General features: G+C 38.1%; 1 protein-coding gene across 12 annotated transcripts in view; it reads right to left on the minus strand.

Annotated features, from left to right (window-relative positions):
- The window catches only part of PPP1R9A (protein phosphatase 1 regulatory subunit 9A), a 297,335-nt gene that overhangs the window by 21,262 nt on the left and 256,848 nt on the right, over nucleotides 1-19,225 (minus strand). For 7 of the 12 annotated variants that reach the window (XM_032402107.1, XM_032402108.1, XM_032402118.1 and 4 more), the window contains 4 exons: nucleotides 11,692-11,849; nucleotides 10,891-11,188; nucleotides 1,140-1,227; nucleotides 950-1,033 (listed from right to left, as the gene is read on the minus strand). In XM_032402107.1, the coding sequence (XP_032257998.1) occupies nucleotides 950-1,033; nucleotides 1,140-1,227; nucleotides 10,891-11,188; nucleotides 11,692-11,849 (628 nt within the window). The remainder of the gene's footprint in view (nucleotides 1-949; nucleotides 1,034-1,139; nucleotides 1,228-10,890; nucleotides 11,189-11,691; nucleotides 11,850-19,225) is intronic. The other 5 variants (XM_032402114.1, XM_032402116.1, XM_032402115.1 and 2 more) reach the window with 2 other exon arrangements.

Here is a 19,225-nt window from a genome sequence, read left to right on the forward strand (position 1 = left end):
ATTCTACAAAGGTGAGGTTCTTAATAAAGTATGGTATTATTCTCTGGCCTCCCAACCTTATTATAAGGATCGACTAAAGTGATACCTGTAAAACTGCTCTGTAAAACTGTAACTTGCAAGTAATAATGATAGCAAACTGTTATCTTAATTATTATTATTTTTAAATACCTCCTACGTGCCAGGTACCATTTGACATGCTTTGTATGAAAACGTACTTAATCCTTACTCTAAAGTTATTAGGTAGATCCCGTTATTTACCCTTATTTCACACAAGAAAATGGAGGCAAACAGGTTAAAGAATTTGTCCAAGATTTTAAAGGTAATAACTAGGAGAGCTCTGATCCAAACCCAGGCAGTCAAGCTCCATGCCTTATTGCTTCTCGATACAAATTTAAACTTAAAATTATGTAATCTCAGAATAAAATTGGGAAGACTTGACAACATGCAGTACGAAGCTCACTTTTTGATAGGGAAGTCTTTATTGATAAGAATAGTTGGTAGGGCCTGAAGAAAATCAATTGAATAGCTGAGTCCAGCAAGAGATGAAGGTCCTTCTCACATGTGGACAGAATAGCGCTGAAAACCAACAAGGTACTTCAATGTAAAATTACCCTTTCAGACTTGACAAAAAAGAGGACATTAGTGTTGTGGGTAGCCAGGTAAAGACCCTGAAATATGCATAACTGACGTATCACATAGATATATTTATGCTGTATTTAGATAAACATTTATTGAAACCATTCATGTGACCATAATTCTGCAATTAAGCCAATGGATATACCCGACGCCAGTGTAGACTACAACTGGGGTAGGACAAATATAAACTGATTGTGCAATTTCTCTTCCATCTCACCTCTAGGTGGATCACTTCAGCTCATAGATCCTGACCACTGATTTTGGTTAACCATGGGAGGAGGGGGGCCAGAAAGTTGAGATCACCCACCCGTACCTGCTACCTGGAGAAAACCTATTGGCTTCTTTTTCCTTTTCTTTCCATTTCTTTCCCTTGTTGGAATTCCTTCGCAAAGGTGCCCTATAATGACAGCACACAGTCAGAAAGGGAAACTGACATTTTCTCTCTTAGCTTTTTTTTTTTTTTTTTTACAGAGGGTTTGTTTTTTACATCATGAAATGCTTACCCCAGATCCACAAACTTGCGCTTAATTTTTCCTCCTTGTACCACCAGTGAACTGGATGCCCTTAGTGATTTGGGACCTTTGGCACCATCTAGGATATACACACATGTGAAAAAGACCAATTACTATTCTTTTTAAGGCCATGAGTCAAAAGTCAGTGCATCTCTGAATCTAAGGACTTTACCCCAATTCCAAAGTGTAAAAGAAAATAATGTATGCCTTTCTAAAGCCACAGGAAACATGTCTATGTTGAGGAATGTTCAGTTAAGCCAGGAGAGGTCCTGCTGGACAGAGGCCCAATACCCAACACAAAGAGTTTTAGCTTCGGGGTATGTGCACCCCAATGTTTATAGCAGCAATGTCCACAACAGCCAAACTATGGAAAGAGCCAAGATGTCCATCAACAGAGTAATGGATAAAGAAGATGTGGTATATATATACAATGGAATATTATGCAGCCATCAAAAAACCCGAAATCTTGCCATTTGCAACGACGTGGATAGAACTAGAGGGTATTATGCTAAGCGAAATAAGTCCATCAGAGAAAGACAAATGTCGTATGATCTCACTGATATGAGGAATTTGAGAAACAAGACAGAGGACCATAGGGGAAGGGAGGGAAAAATGAAACAAGATGAAACCAGAGAGAGAGACAAACCATAAGAGACTCTTAATCTCAGGAAACAAACTGAGGGTTGCTGGAGTGGTGGGGGGTGGGAGGGCTGGGGTGGCTGGGTGATGGACATTGGGGAGGGTATGTACTATGGTGAGCGCTGTGAATTGTGTTAAGACTGATGAATCACAGACCTGTACCCCTGAAACAAATAATACATTATATGTTAAAAAAAAAAAAAAAAGAAGATAGTAGGAAGGGAAAAATGAAGGGGGCGGGGAATCGGAGAGGGAGATGAACCATGAGAGATTATGGACTCTGAGAAACAAACTGATGGTTTTAGAGGGGAGGGGGGTGAGGGGATGGGTTAGCCCAGTGATGAGTATTAAGGAGGGCACGTATTGCATGGAGCACTGGGTGTTATATGCAAACAATGAATCATGGATCACTACATCAAAAACTAAAGATGTAATGTATGGTGACTAACATAACATAATATAATAAAATTAAACAAACAAAGAGTTTTAGCTTCAAATATACTGGAATGAGCAAAATAAGGAAGAATAAACACTATCAAATAATTCTTTACATTCAAAGCAGGGACCAACATGACTTTCCTTTTGTTCCTTCTCTGGCTCCAACTCTTTGCTTCAAATGCCAGGCTCTGTCCTCCACGCCTGCCCTGCCTTTGGGTTTTGGTGCCTTCTGACAGGAACCCAGCCCACTTCCCCCATACCTCCAATACAGAAAATGACCCCTGAGAGTCTGGGAGATTTAGGGGAGAAAGTGAGAGTCAAAGCTTTCTCTTCTGGTCTCTCCCTTGCAAATGGCCTCTGACCAGTCCTGGGACAGAAGAGGGCAGAGCATGGGGGAGACTTCTTAAGCTGGGGCTCAGCTATAAAACATTTACGTCTTTGAAAGGTTTCTCTCAGGTTGGGTAGGAGTACAACTTGGCTGGCCTCCTGTGATAGGGAAGATGCCAAAATTTCCTCAGTGTTTGGAGCTCAATGATCTTTGCCTCTTTAAGTTATGCTGGCTCTCAAGGGCAGCAGCTGCTGGGGGATGGGAACACTCAACATGACGCCAAAACACCAATCAGAGGAGAGGCTTTGGGAATGGAGTTCAATGGCAAATGCAGGAGCTGGATTCCACGGGTGGCACTTATTCCTCCTTGGACCCGGGAGATAATTCTTACGGCTCTACCTGGAACTGTTTAGCAAAGGATGTTGTTCAGTGTCCCGTTTCAGCATGCCCGGTGATCTGAGATGATTAACAAAGGGTGTGTTAAATTTGATGCAACCTTGTGTGTGAAACTACTCCTTCCTAGCTGTCTGTTGGTGTCTGTCTCTATCTTTGTAAAATTAAAAATATTCCAGCAACTTTCTGGCATGGACTGTAGAGAGAACAGTGCTCCTACAGAAGTGTTTAATTAACCCTGCTAATTAGTTTTGCTCCTATTTGTGTTTCAGGATAAATTTCCAAACACACACACAAAACATGAATTGCACACGCAGTTTTTATTTAGGAGTTTATGTTCAAAGCTCTAAAGTGGCAGCACAGGATGTTTACAAACTCTCTAAGGATTTTTAGCAATAAGCTCTTCACATTTTTAGTTAATGATACTTGGATTACAACAATCAATCCCTTGGAATGTACATACTGAAATAACATGAGTCAGAAATATGTCCCTGTGAAAATCCACTTCTAGCCTCAAATATTTATTATGGATATTGGCATCATTATGCTGGGTATCTGAATTAAAGAGCCACAGATGTGAGGCAGACACATAAAGAAAATCCAAAGACATGGCACAAACCCCTTCTGAGGTGATTTTGCTAATGGACAATAAAAAAAAAAAAAAAAAAGCCGGATTTCAATTTTCTTAATAGAAGCCGAAGGAAAAAAAAAAAGTGCCGGATTCCTCCAGATCAATCCTAAAGCAACTCTTAATGGCTAGGACTGTGCAAAGTTTAAAAGGAGACTGCCTAATTATTTTCTGAATTAGAGGTAGCAGGGCAATGTTTTAACTAGTGGTGAGAGGACCAGATGAGACAATGTACATGGAAACACTCTGTAACCTCTTAGTGTTGCAGTTATTTGGACATCTTGGGACTAAAAGCCTGATTCTGCCCATTACAGAGCCTGCTGCTAGGCAACCTCACATCATTATCTCATACATTTGCCAAAGTGTGTTCCAAGGAACACTTAAATGAATGCTTTCAAAAGGCTGAAGAGGCAAGATTAAGTAATAATGCACTTCCCTATTTTAAATCAATCAAATCCATCCTTAATGCACATTAGAACTTCCAGTCTGCACAAAAACCAACACTGGATTGGTATGATTTCAGGAAAAGAAAAAAAAAAGTGACTTGTTTTTGTTTATTTATTTAGCTTTATGTAAAATTTCCATTAGGCTTTTGAAATCTCTCCAACACTACCTTCAAGAGCAATCAGAAGTCTGAGCCCCCAGGTCGGGTGTGGCAGCTTCAAGCTTTGGCAACCTGGTCTTCAGTTTTTTTTTAAATTTTATTTATTTGACAGAGAGAGACACAGCGAGAGAGGGATCACAAGCAGGGGGAGTGGGAGAGGGAGAAGCAGGCTCCCGGCTGAGCAGGGAGCCCGATGCGGGAATCGATCCCAGGACCCCGGGATCATGACCCGAGCCTAAGGCAGACGCTTAACGACTGAGCCACCCAGGTGCCCCTGGCCTTGAGTTTTGAAGGGTACGTGTGACGGTCTTTTCTTGTACTGCACTCTCCTTCCTCTCATGGGCCCCAGACTCTTGACCTCTTCCTTTCCTCTGGGGACTCCCAAATCTGCCCCCTAGCCCACCCGGTCTCCTGAGCTCACCACCTTCTTCATTAAAAACATGCGTTAAGGGGCGCCTGGGTGGCTCAGTCAGTTAAGCGTCTGCCTTTGGCTTGGGTCATGATCCCAGGGTCCTGGGATCAAGCCCCATGTCGGGCTCAGCAGGGAGTCTGCTTCTCCCTCTCCCTCTGCCGCTCCCCCTGCTTGTGCTCTCTTTGTCAAATAAACAAATGAAATCTTTTTAAAAAATGCCCTTAAAAAATGAGTTAATTGTCTTCACCCCATATTTCTGACTTCTGTTTCTCCTAATGAAAGGGCCATATTTCCTGAGGCTAGAGACCCTGTCGTCAGTTTTGAGCTCCTCACTTTCTTCCCCTGTAACTAGGCAGCTTGTGTTTCATGGGCTCTTGTGTCACTCTTTCCCTCATTGTCTACTGCTCCTCCTTCGAGGACATCTCTCCCTGCATCTCCTGACTCATCCTTCCCACACCTCATGTTCTTTTTTTTTCCTTTTTATTCCTCTGTTCAAACATCTGTGGTTGCCTAGTGATACAGGGAGGTATTGAAGGCACTTAAATTCTAGATCTAATTTCAAATAGCTGTTCAATTTTATTGCAACCATTTAACCTGCATAAACCAACTGCTTCACTTCAGGCAGGCTTTCAACCCATCTCATGTGTGCCTGTCTCTGCTAATGCCACCTCCATCCTTATCCGCCTTCCTTGGCCGTCCTTCTTCCCCCCCAAGTCCTTCGATGGTCACTCGAATTGTACATTCTTTGTCATCTTCTTTACCAATCTCAGCTGGATATAACCTCCTCTGAGCAATGATAAAATTTACTATTTCTATACATATAAGGACCTAATGTAATATATCAATAATAAATGAATCCTGTAAAGATTTTGCAAAGCCAGGTTCTACTTGCCAGGACATTAATTCAGCGAATATTTTTGAAGGCATGTTCTGTGTCAGGCCACATGCTAACAGCCACATATAAACTTAGAATCTCTAGAAATCACAAGTAGAAAATGATAGTGCTTAATTTACTCTTCTTAACCTTGTCTGAACAAAGGTCCATTGCTATGGAAGTCCAGAGACCAAAACGTTATTATCAGGCTACTCAAAGAATAAGCATGAGAAAAATATTTTCATGCTTTCTACTGTCATATAACTTGTCTTAAAAATCTCTGGAAGTAGTCTTACAATTCTGCTTGCTTTAACTGAAATGGTGTTAGAAGTTTATCATTTATCCAGTTACCAAGGGGCTCTTTCTACCCCACTTTCCACCGAGGTCCCTCAAATACGACAACAAAATGACGATTCGCGAATGTGGTACCGATGCAATTTAGAAAACACCCAACTTCAATTAGTTGTTCAGTAATACCAGCATTTTGTTAGCCTTGAAATTGTAGTCAAGTACAGCTGTAACTTAATTATTACCTTGTAGTAACTTAATAGACCAAAAATAATGGTATATTATTTTTTAAAAATCTAGATAAATGGCAACCAGGGACTAAGACATTTTCAGAGTTTACCCAGCAATCATGAGTAGAAGAAAATGAACGCCTAGACCAGGGGTCAGCAAGCTTTTTCTGTAAAGGGCCAGAGAGCAAATATTTGAGGTCTGTGGGCTATACTCTGTCACAACTCCTCAACTCTGCTTATTGTGGCTTGACAGTAGACAGTATATAGCTAAATGAGTATGGCTGTGTTCCAATAAGACTTTATTTATAAAACACATGGGGGCCAGATTTGGTTTGATGACCTGCATTGGTTATCTGGAGAGACCTCCTGGTAATTTATCCAAGAAACTTATGAAGCATCGATTATATGCCATACTCTTTGCTGGGGACCAAGAATATAAAGATGAAAAAGATGAATGAGAAAACTGGTTCATCCTTGACAACTAGATCACTTATCATACACAAAGTGATAGAAGCAGAAATAACAATGTGAAAATTTCTGTGGGATCAGAGAGAAGAGAATAATTCACTCTGCCTGGGAATGGGGCGAGTGTACTAAGAGTCCACTAAAGGAGGTGAGATTTAACCTGGGTTTGGAGAAGAACACAATTTTCCTGGAGTGGAGTGTTAGGCAAGAATGTAAACATGAGGTCTTGTTGAACCTCATTCTAGTTCCTCTACTGATGAGCCAATGAGTTCTAAGAACCTCACATGTGAACAAACACACCAACACAAGGAGGGAAATAAGGTTAACCATACCTGACCTCTGCTGAGTGCAGCTCTGAACAGATTAATCTCACATAGCCAGGGACTCAAGAATTTTACAGAATGTTATTCCTCAAATTGGATTTTGAGGATAATGAAGGTAGATTCGACTCCATTAATCCATATTGTATCATCCCCTGCAATGTCGTAACATTTTAACGATACTGGGGTCCGTTTCTTGGGAAGTAGGGAGGGAGAGTCCTGGAGGGACACAAAAGTGCCCAAGTAGCAGGGGTGCTGCCGTGAAATGGGCTATTCGTCGGTCAGCCCAGTCTAACGAGCATATTTCATACACACACCTGGTTGGGTGATAGGGCATGCACACTTTTGACCTTACTAGATCAATGCCAAATTGTTTCCAAAGAGCTTGCCCCAATTTACACTTCCACTGGCACAATGAAAACTCTTCAATCTCTGGTTGTTTCACATAGTTTCCAGCATTTGGTAACATCAGACTTTAATATTTATGGCAATCTGGTAGGTATAAAATGGTATCTCATCTGGTTTATCTCATACTTTCCTGATTACTAATGTAGTTGAACACCTTTCATAAATATTTTGGCCCTTTGGTTTTCATTTTCTATGAAGTGCCTGTTCAGGACATTATATATTATCTCCTGTATTATCCGTCTTTTCCAAGTGATTTATACAAGTTATTTACATAATCTGGATGCTAACTCTATGTTAGTTACACAGGCAGTAAATATCTTCTCCACTTTTGTGGGATTCTTTGTGTGTTTGAGAAATAGAAGTTCCTAATTTTAATATCATCTGATGTTATTAATCTTTTCTTTATGGTTTTTTTCTTTGTGTCTTGTTTAAGAAATCCTTCTCTACCCTGAAGTCACAAAAATATTCTATAGAGTCTTTTTAAAAAGTTTAATAGTTTGTATTTTCCAGTTAAGTCTTAAGTTCACCTTGAATGGACTATTTTGCAAGGTATGGGGGGGGTCTAATATAATTTTTTAAAATAGGGATAACCAGTTGTCCCAGAATAACTTGTAAAAAACTCTATTCCTTCTCCACTGATCCACCCATCCAGCTGTCATAAAATAAGACATATATATATTTGAGTCTCAGGTATTCCTGGCCTTTTTTCCATTCTTATAAACTTAGGATCAGCTTATCAAGCTCCACAAAATGTCTGTTGTATCAAATCTTTAGATCAGTATAGACAAAAATGACATTTCTTTCTGCCACTCGGTTTTTTTCAAAAGATAAAAAATTTTTACAGTGAACAAATGTATATCCACTGCCTATATCCTACAATTTCCATTTGACTACATTTGCTTTATCATACAGCCATCCCTCTAGTCATCCATTAATCCATTAATTTTCAAATGCATTTCAAAGTAAGTTGCAGACACTTCACCCTTACACACAAGAAGATATTGATTTTATATATTTATTGTATATCTGGCCACTTAATCTTCTAGATGAATATTCATATAATCTTTATATGAAGATACTTTTGTCTTTTCTGTTTCAAATTTATACTTATTATTTGATGTTCTTATCTTCCTGCAATTAGAAAATTCTCAAAAACAGACTTGAAAATCGTGAGGGTAGTTGGCATTCATGTCTTATTCCTAATTTTTGTGCAAATGGCTTAAGATTCACTATTTAGTGGTTGATTGCTGGTAAGTAACCAATCATATTCAGAAAATTTTTTCTAATTCCATTTTTACTTTAACAAGTTTTTACTGAAAATGTCTGAAGAATTACACCAAATGCCTCTCGACTTCCATTAATATTATAACACTTCACCTTTCCTTTGTTGATATGATGATTTATATTGTTAGATTTTCTAATGTTGAACTATTCTTACATTTTCAGAATCAATGCTACCTGATGATGGAATTTAATTAACTTGCACTCCTGGATTCAATTGATTAGCATCATATTTAAAATGAATCTACATGCATAAGATTTCCTTTTTCCACACAGTCTTTACCAGTTTTTAGGACTCTAGCTACTTAAATAAATGCGAAACACCCTACCTGGAATAACTAGCATAAAATAGAGCCTATCTTTTTTTTTTTTTTTTTTAATAGCTTAGGCGGAATTCACTTATAAAACCACCTGGCTCTGGTGATTTTCTAAATGGAAGCGTTTATAAAAACACATTTCATATTTCTGTGATTATTGGTTTATCCAAGTTTTCCTCTTAGACAATTTGAACAGACTAATTTTGTAGAGAACGCCACTTCCTTTAGATTTTTAAATCTACTGAGTTCACATACTATCTTTAAAAAAAAAAATAATTCTGGGGTGCCTGGGTGGCTCAGTAGTTAAGCATCTGCCTTTGGCTCAGGTCATGATCCCAGGGTCCTGGGATCGAGCCCCACATGGGGCTCCCTGCTTGGCGGAGAGCCTGCTTCTCCCTCTCCCACTCCCCCTGCTTGTATTCTTTCTCTCGCTATCTCTCTCTCTGTCAAATAAATAAAATCTTTAAAAAATAAAAAAATAAATTAAAAAAAATAATTCTTTTAATCTCTGTATCTCCTTTCTTATTTCCCATGCTTCCTTTTCTCGTTTGTGTCTCTATTTTTTTCTTAATGTGTCCTCCCAAGGGGCTATTCACTTTTAGCCAGAATAATTTGCACACTTTTACTACATTTTTTGGGGGGAGAGAGGAATTAAGAATAGGCTTTTCATTTCAGTAAAAATTAAATTCAGCTTATATCTCTTACCTGCTCCTTTCTATTTTCTGCTTTTTCCTCCTGCCTTTTAGTTGTTCTGTTCCTATTATAATGAATATTTATTTTACTTATTTTCAGTCTTTATTTTTAATAATAAAGGAATTTAAAGCTACACATTTTTCCCTTGAGTACAATATACTGACTACCAATTCAACTTTTGAAAATGTATTCTAAAGAAATGAAAGTGTCAGTATATAAGAATATACACATGCTTGTTATAACTTCTTTCACAGTGGTAAGCAAATAAGCAATACACAAAAAGAAACCTACTAGAATATAGCCTCAATGTCCACCAATATTAGAATAGTTGCCTCAGTTATATTATATGCTCACTAGATAAGATTCTCTTATCATTTAAATTTGTGTATATTGCCTTAGAGGGATGTCCATAAAATATTATGTATAAAACAAAACTGCAAAGTCATGTTACTTGTATGATTCATTTTTGTAAAAAAAGTATACAAAACACAAACATACCAAAAAGTATTTCTGTTTTTACATCTACACACACACACACACACACGCATGTGCGCATGCGTGCATATACACCTAATATATACTTATGTGTATTTCACATGTGAAAGATAATATCAACAAATTTACTTGGTTACTTTTAAAGGGACACATCAGACATGGTAGGAAAAAATGAACTTAATCTTTATACATCTCTGTATCATTTAACTTGTTTAATGAGAATTTATTACTTCTATAAATTAAAATTCCAAAAATGTATTGATATGACTACTAAATTGTGGTGTTAATTCTAGGAGCTTATTTTAAAATTTAATTGATTAATCTCTCTGTATTATCTTTATCATAGATTTCCGGTCAGAATTTTTGTAATATATCATTATTGTGAAAATTTCTTCTAAATAAAAACCAATTAATGGTTTAAAACTTACACTGCTTTCATCTTCACAGACACACACACACACACACACGTGTATCTATGTATATGCACGTATGCAATGCATTTTTATAGATATTATATACATACATATTTTTACATACATATTATATACACTTTTTTTTTTCTTTTCTCAATGTGAGTATGTGTTTATTGAAACTCTGGGCTGCTATTCTATAAAATCTCTAGTAGGCCTCCTGAAGAATTTCCTTCAATAGTAATAAACTTGTGGACAGCTGAAGAAGTAAAAATACTAACCTGGTAGGAAAAGATAGATAGATAGATAAATAAATAAATAAATAAATAAATAAATAAATGGGAGAGGCATGTGCTCTTATCCCACAACATAAAAAGAAAGCAATATTAATTATTAGGTGTGAGAAGACAAAGGACTTATGACTATGACAGAAAAAGCTATTCTTAATATTGCACAAATCAAGGAGTTAGTGAAATTAGACAAAACAAAAGCAAAAACAACAATAAAAATCAACAGTACCTTTTTCTTGTGATATTTTCTTGGTGGTGGCTTGATGGTGGCATGGAGATTCTTCCATATCATGATCAGATTTTGAAGGAGAGGAGAGTGAAGTGTCTCCCCAAATAAGGGAGGAAGGCTCTTTTTCCAGGCACAGTGGTCCCTCTTGAAATTCAGCTATGTGGTCAGACGAGAAGGGCACACTGCCAGCCACTGGAGTGAGGGATGGAGCACCAGAATCTGATTCTGGAGAAGTTCTCAAACCCTTGGGCAGAAGTGATTTGGTAATGTGTGTGTGGTTATAGAAACTGTTTGAAGGCTGTTGGTATAAGAGATTATAAAGGAGGTTATGCCGCTGAGCATCAGCTCCATGGAATACTTACTTTGAAATCAGACCGAACTTTTTTTAGTAAACCCCTTGAAAACCAGTTTTTTGGGGGGTTTACAGATGAGACTGCATAGTTTACAACAATTCACCATATTACCACTGTAGCTAAGACAGACACCTAAGACATATAGAAACAATTACTTGTACATTCCTTATTTCCCACTAGGTAAAACCAACAGCTGAATATAAAAGCACCATCATGAAATACGACAATATGGATAATGCTCTTGGGTTAGTTCATTGAATGAGTACAGAAATAAGCTGAATTACAATATATCGAGTTGAGTAAGAATTTAGGAGACAAAGCAGTGAACTATTCCAGCTGTTTCCATCTAGGGCATAGAATCTGGCTGCAGAAAAATCATCTTTAATAAGCTGTAGGAACAAGGAGACAGCTCTACACTGCAAGTCAGGAATCAGTCAATGGGGCTCACCTTTCGCTCCAGACTGTCTTCTCCATCTGTTGAACTGACACTATCATAGAGTCTTGTCCTAGAGGGCCTCTGGCGTCTGTTCTTCACAGAGAGCTGGGCTCGGGTTTTCAGTGCTTTTGAATCCAGGCGCTCTGTCTCTGGGACAGCCTCATTCAGGTCTAAGAAAAGAATGAAGCAAAATAATCGGCAAGAGAAACCTTTGGAGAGGATCATCAAAGAGACCACAGATACTGATAACAAAAATCTCAAGGTTATCAATAATTCCAGGCAAAAAATAGGTGACAACCATGCTGGCCTGTCTGATAACCCCACAGGTAACAAAGAAATCAAGGAAGATTTAGGAGAAATGTACAAAGCCTAGTGGAAGAAACCAACACCAAAGGTGACCAAGGCAACAAAAAAATCTAACATCCAAAGAGCCAACATGGTCCTCTGTGGTCTGCCTCTCACTACCTTTAATCTTGCTGCACTGAGTCCAAGTCAGAACTCCAAGTCACCATTCCAAAGGGGAAAAGGAAAGGTTACCCATCGATCTATGTAGGCGTTGGCTGAGGAAAAGTTGTTCTCTGGTTGAATTTATCTGGAATGCTTCTGCTCCTTAGAAATAATGTAGTTTGACCATCAATCCTATTTTATTTTTTTAGAGTGGCAGTCATTAAATGACGTCATAATGTTCACAGAATCAATAATTAAGTGCTTCCAGATTTAAAGTGTTAAAAATAAAGCATATAACTGAGTTGCAGAAAATTAATATGTACTGATATTAATGGAGTAAAACAATTTCTTACAGTAGCATTACTGGAGGAAATTCCTTTTCACAGTATGATTATGAAGGTGTGCTCCAAAAATATTGTGACCAAAACAAGGAAGCATCTCAGGTTGTGTCTCTCTTACCTATGGAACTCTGCATTTGGCATATGGTTCTAACAAATTATATTAAACATATTTTCCCTAGAAGATACATCCACTGAATGACAATATTTACAGAAGGTTCTGACTCTTCATTTCCTGTATTTGCAAGAAAAGTGAATAGTCAGAAGAGTCAGACTATTCAGGTATTTATAAAGGACAGCTAAATATTTTCTAATTAGTACTCTCTTTATTGTTTACATGTCAATGGAGAAAAAATAATCTCCTTGATCACTTTAATTTCTTCCTTTCAATAAAATCTAAACTTGCAGCTGCCGATTAAGAGTTCATTAGTTGTGATAATTGGGAGATAATCAACCTTACAAGCTCTTGTTTACATATAAAATGTGGGAACACCACACAGATGAAAGCAATATAATTAGACAGACTGTCATACAAGCCCGTTTCACAGTTTATCTATCTTGTATTTGGACTGTATCTTCTTTAACACAAAGCACGGTCACACACACACACACACACACACACACCACCTCATGTGTTCCTCACAACCCCACGCAACAGCTGCCAAGTTATGTTTTATCCTCTCCTAAAGTTCAGAGAACTTGAGTAACATGCCCTTGTCAGCACAGCTGGCTGATGAGCTGCCATGATTTTTCTTGTTTTTTGACTCCCAGGCTACTAGTCTGTGCCCTCCAAATTTAGCTAAGGTTGAACAAGTTACTAGAAAAAGAATTTTCCTGCCATTACAGTTCAGTATTTTTGGTTGTAAAATCACATATAATGTGACTAATCTAGGAAATTCATTTCTCCAATTGGCTACATATGAAATATTCTTATCAAACTTCCACATACGTGTTAAGAAAGCATAAAAAGGAAGACATGTTGAAAACTGCAGAAAAATTATTTCTCAGATTTCTTATTTGGTTGGTTTATAACAGCCTTGGTTACTTGGTGATGAGAAGACCCAAGGAGGAAGCTCGTTCTACTTTTAAACATGGCTCCTTTTGCAATAGAAGCCTGGCCCCGGAGGACCTAATATAGCACCCAACATCCAGGATTGCAGTAACTACTCCATCACTTGGTACTGAACAAATAAAGTAAGGGAACACGAGAGCTACTTATTAGCAGGGTTTAGAGTGTGGGGAATTTATTCTGGGACTTCTGGCTCCGTTAACTACTCAGTAATTTGCCTGGTACTCATATCAAACAACCCCCAAAGCAATCTAGAATATCTGCTTTAATATCAGCTAGCACTGAGTAGGTGCAAACTGCTGGAGCACAAATACAGAATTACATCTATTAAAGATGAAGTTAGCTGGAAAAGCAGTGCCTTAAGTCCATTATCCAAGTGGCCAGAAACACGCTGCAACCAATTAACAATTTTTGAGGACCCGAAAACAAAGTTCTCGGGGTCCTTTTATAGCAGTGATTCATGAATTACAAATCAGCAATTTATATATTCCACCCTGAGAACAAATGTTTTTTAAGTAAAGAACCAGAAAAATGGAATGGAGCGGAGAACTTTCACCTCAACAGCAGCAAGTTGGAAGGAAAGCTGTCCACAGGAAGCAACTACTAAAGATGCCACAAGCTACACCCCCCTTAGGAGTGTTAGAGGAGGTGTAGGGCAGAGAAGGAAAATGTGTATAGGACTTCTGTGGTTGGGTAACCAGAAGCTATCTTTTCCTATCATGTTGTGTAAGAATCAGAATATTACAACTCAAAAGAACCTTTGGGATTCTATCCCAGCCTTCTTTTCCAGATAGGAAAAACAAGGCTCAAAGAAGATTACTAACTTGTTTACTAGCTGCATCACACAGTTAATCTGTGGATGAGACTGGATAGAGCTCAGTCCTCAGAAGTCTATCATCTGGGGGAGCCTGGGTGGCTCAGTTGGTTAATCTTCAGACTCTTGATTTCGCCTCAGGTCATGATCTCAGGGTCCTGGGATCCAGCCCTGTGCCAGGCTCAGCACAGAGTCTGCTTGTCCCTCTCCCTCTGCTCCTCCCCCTGCTCTCTCTCTCTTTCAAATAAATAATAAAAAAAAATCTTTTAAAAAAAAAGCACTTACCATCCTTCTGGAAGGTCACTCTCAAGTCTGAAAGTAAACTTCACAAGTAATCTTTTGCCTTCGTCGAGTCTTTGTTTTAGTTTTACTTTATGTTCCAAACAAAAATACAGGTCAGGTCCTAACTTTGCAAATTTCCAGAAGTATATAGTATCGAAGAAAGAAAAAAACCTGAGGGATTTTATTTGGTTTTATATTTATCCAAGGAGTAAAATTCTTACATCAAAAAATTAGCTGTCAGTTTTGAGGATGACAATGTGGCAGAAGAAATCCAACTGGCTCCACATTGCCAAGTTATATGCAACTGAAGTAAGGGCTTAGGTGGCCATGTTCTCTCACTGTCATTCACTCTCTACAGAGACCTTAATCAATAACCTAACACTGCTTTTATAAACCCAAGACCCTGGGCTCTTCTTCTACCCCTTCTCTCCAGGCTATCGTGTTCTGTTGTCCATAAGAATCAGAGGGAAATTTCCTTTTCATCTCTCCTTTCCTTCTCTATTCTTTTTTTTCAGACCCTCCAGTCTCTGAAAGAAGCCTACCTCTGACTCAAATGCAGCTAGACACACAAAAGATGAGCAGACTCCAGTAGATTAATAAATACAGACAGACAAACACAGAAAAGATATGAAGTAGTTAAGGATAGAGTGGTGTTGCATGGGTGGGACTCCACCCTAGTGTACCTGCATTTGAAGACTAGCTTCAATATTGCTTCGAATTGCATCCTTTAAAAAAATTTAATGGATTCGATTACGATTTTAGCAGCTGTTATGAAAAATGTTCTATGAAATTAGGATGTTATATATCCTATTACACAGCAACCAGTTTCCCTACAGTAATGCTGTGAGTCATTCAGTATTTTCACTAGATTGACGTTATTTTTGACGCAAATGGAATGCTGCCCACAGATCAGATAGAGATGGCAAGGGAAGGAGGGGAATGGAGCGGCAGGACAACGGGGGCTGCTCTACATTCTTACGGGCATTATTCTCCTCAAAACCAGTCCTACTTCTATTACCTCACTTATGCTATTATCAACTACAATGCTGAGCATCATGAGACACTTGGTGGCATTTTAAAACTTGAACAGTAGCTGCATATCACTCACAGTCACTGCAACTTCACAGAAGGTGGGTCCGTGGGTTTGCGGTTGATACGTCCTGTGTGCAGATGTAGGTTTATGTATATCGGAGAGGTGGTGTAAAATAGTTACCATGAGAGTGATCGGGAGTAAGTCTTCCTCAAACAAAATCCAGATAGTGGCTCCGCCACTAAATTGGGCAATTTCCCCAACCTCTCTGTCCCTCAGGATCCTCAACTGCAAAATGGGCACAATGATAACACAGCACTAACAACTGCACTGCTGTGAGGACCAAATGCATTAATAGAAATACAATGCTTGGAAGAGTGACTGTTACATAAGCACCCAATGAATGTATTTACTGATGTGGAAAGGTTAGCAAGATATTCTTACACGACTAAAGCAAGTTGCAGAACCATATGTACATTCATTTTAAATATTTTAAAAAGAGCAACATAAAATATATTTTCTAATGATACATTGATGCCTATGATTTAAGGAGAAAGATACTGACGATGGTGGTTACCTCCAAAGAAGGTATTAGATTTGGAGATCTTGGCCAACAGGTACTTTAAACTTATTTGTAATGTTAAATATTTTTGTATTATATGTATTTTTTTGCATTTAATATATTACTTATATATTTAAAATTAGTAAAAAACAAAACAACAACCCACACATTCAGTACATTTTCTTTTACAGACATCTTAATTCCATTCTAATCCAAGAGCTCTGGTGTTTTCGGACTCAGGATTCCCAGATGTTGATATTAGTCCAGGACTGTCTCACTGCCCCATGTGAGAAGGCTGCAAACCTTTCAATTAGGTCTGTGGAGACTGTTTGCCTGCCTTGCTCCTCCACTAACTGCCAGATGATCTGGCTTGATTAGGGCCCTATGGCTTAGCTTCCAGTCATTACTTTGTTTTAGCATGGCACAGCAAAGACGTATTGACTCGGATACGGTAATTTGAGACCAAGTTACACAACTTCATCTCATCTCATGACAGCACTTTACTTAAGAACCCACCCGCAGGCAACTCTCACCCTGAACTCTATTAATTTAGTTACTTTCCTTATAATCACCTAAAAGCTAATATATTTTATACCCCAAGTAGTATTTATGAAATTTTAGGAAGCTGATTTCTTACAATTTCAGAACAAGTAGATGATTGCTGTTTCCTAATCTTTTAAGTAGGTCTGAGATTATTGTTGTATGAACTATACATTTCATTTCTTAATGTTCAAAAGATACTAAAGAATTCCTTTTTTTTTTACCACTCTTCCAATAAATGCAACCTCAAAACTATCTGTGTAGCCTCTGAAACATAACTGGTTATCTGTTTTAGTGTAATGCCTCTCCAGCGCAGTCTGATACCCAACTTCTTCAGCTTATGGTTAACCTACCTCTCTGTTCTCAAGAGGGCAGAGAGGTCCAAACTCTGTTGCCCCTGACTCTTTAGTAATGCCACTAGACTGCCCAGGGAGACAGTGGCTGGAAGGCAGAGAAAAACTATGTCAGATACCCTAAATTCCATCAAATATCATTTGTACCACTTGTAAGAGTCATTGATTCTGAGAATTTGAAAGGATAATTTACGTTTAGACAACAGGGAAAGGCATTCAATATCTTAGGATTCCTTCACTGTCAAACATCTTTAGAATCTGATAGAAATCCTCAAAGAATTGTAAAATCTAATCAAATGGGCAAACTGGTTGGGAACTGCAGACTTCTGTGAGTAGGACCATGAGGTCATGTACATAAGCTGGGTCTAGGAAGGTGGGATATGTAAATGTCCTCTTCTTGATATTATGGCATCTCTGACAAGACAACAATAAACAAGCTTCTGTGTTGTCATTCAGGGATGCCTACAAAAATCTGTGGATATTAGTAATCCCAAATATGCTAAGTAGGCAACCCCCCAAATTATATATAGTGATGTAATAGTTTCCTTGATTACTATAAGAAGAATTCAGAGCTTATGCCTTTTGTAGGAAATAACCTCAGTTACTTGAGATAACAGTTGTTGGCTTCCTTATTGGGAAAGTAGCTTTCAACTATGGGAAGACTTAATTACATACATATAGCATCAGAAGGTTTAAGAAAACTCAAAGGCTACACTACTTGTAAGTATAATGTAACAGGTGCATGAGAATTTCTTAAGTACTTGCAAAGACTGTCAGTCACTAAAAACAGTATTTAAAAAGGAAGTCAAACGTAACGAATTTATAAATGCAATTTAAAATGTTTGTAGGTGCTAATTAGCTAAGTTTGTAAATAGGAACTAAATATTATTCAAAGATCCCTTAACAGTGATTTGCAAATCAAATTTAAAAACTAGGCTTTTGATAATGTAGCTTGAATAAATCAAACATTAATTATAATACCAAAATAAATATCTGAATGACTTTTTGGGTACTCTTAAGGCCTTACTGTCATCACAAAACTCACAGGCAAAACTCACAGAACCCAAGTTCTATGTTTCTTAAGTTTTCTAATACATGGCATTTCCTATGGGTTCTCAGAGACTTAATTAGTGTGAAGTATTGAAGTAGAACATTACTTCATGTCCACTGGGATTCAGTCATAACTTGATATTAGTGTCCTGCATTCACAGAAAAAACCCTAAGGATCTCATAACTACTGAAACAATATGGTTGGAACATTGTTCAGAACCATACACACAAGATAATTTTCTAGTCCTAATTCCAGAAATAGCTGTTCATTGTTTGGTTTTAATTTTAAAGAGGCCGTGACACCATGATTGATCATATTTCCCTCTTGGCTGGTGGATGGTGTGAAATCTGAGCTCCACCCTAAAAAATTTACAGGAACCTACCAACATGCACTGCACTTAGAAACCACTCGTGCATCATCTTCTTTTGTATCCTCCCATCCTGATTTCCCAGCCTGTTCTTTTAGTCAATTTTACCTTAACCTAACTATACAGCATCTCCCAATCTGTGTAATTAGAATTTCATGGTGAACCCGAGCATTATCTCTAAAATATAAGAAACACTTCAGAACATAGCTATCTTGTAAAGTTTCCTTGAAAAGGAGCTATATCCCACACATTCAGGTTAAAATGGTCTTTACTAGCAGGGCACATGGGTGGCTCAGTTGGTTGAGCCTCTGCCTCTTGGTTTTGGCTCAGGTCATGATCTTATGGTCTTGGGATCCAGCCCCGCAGCGGGCTCTGCACTCAGTGTGGAGTCTGCTTAGGATTCTGTCTCTTCCTCTCCCTCCCCCTCTGCCCCACCCCTCTGCTTGCGCACTCTCTTTCTCAAATAAATAAATAAAATCTTAAAAAAAAAAAAATTGTCTTTACTTCAGATCATAATCTACCTTATAGTTCAATTCCCAGCAAACAAAATTTAAAAGTCAAAATAAAATATAAAGCAGCCCCCTTTTCCTAAAGTGGACAAAGAACTACTAAGCTTAAGCTCATTCTGACAAAATAGCTTGTTTTCTATCAAAACAACTTTAGGTATCTTCTAGTACTAATGCATACCTCAGT

The sequence above is a fragment of the Phoca vitulina genome, unplaced genomic scaffold (assembly GCF_004348235.1).
Source record: "Phoca vitulina isolate PV1807 unplaced genomic scaffold, GSC_HSeal_1.0 scaffold4, whole genome shotgun sequence".
NCBI classification, from domain to species: Eukaryota; Metazoa; Chordata; class Mammalia; order Carnivora; family Phocidae; genus Phoca; species Phoca vitulina.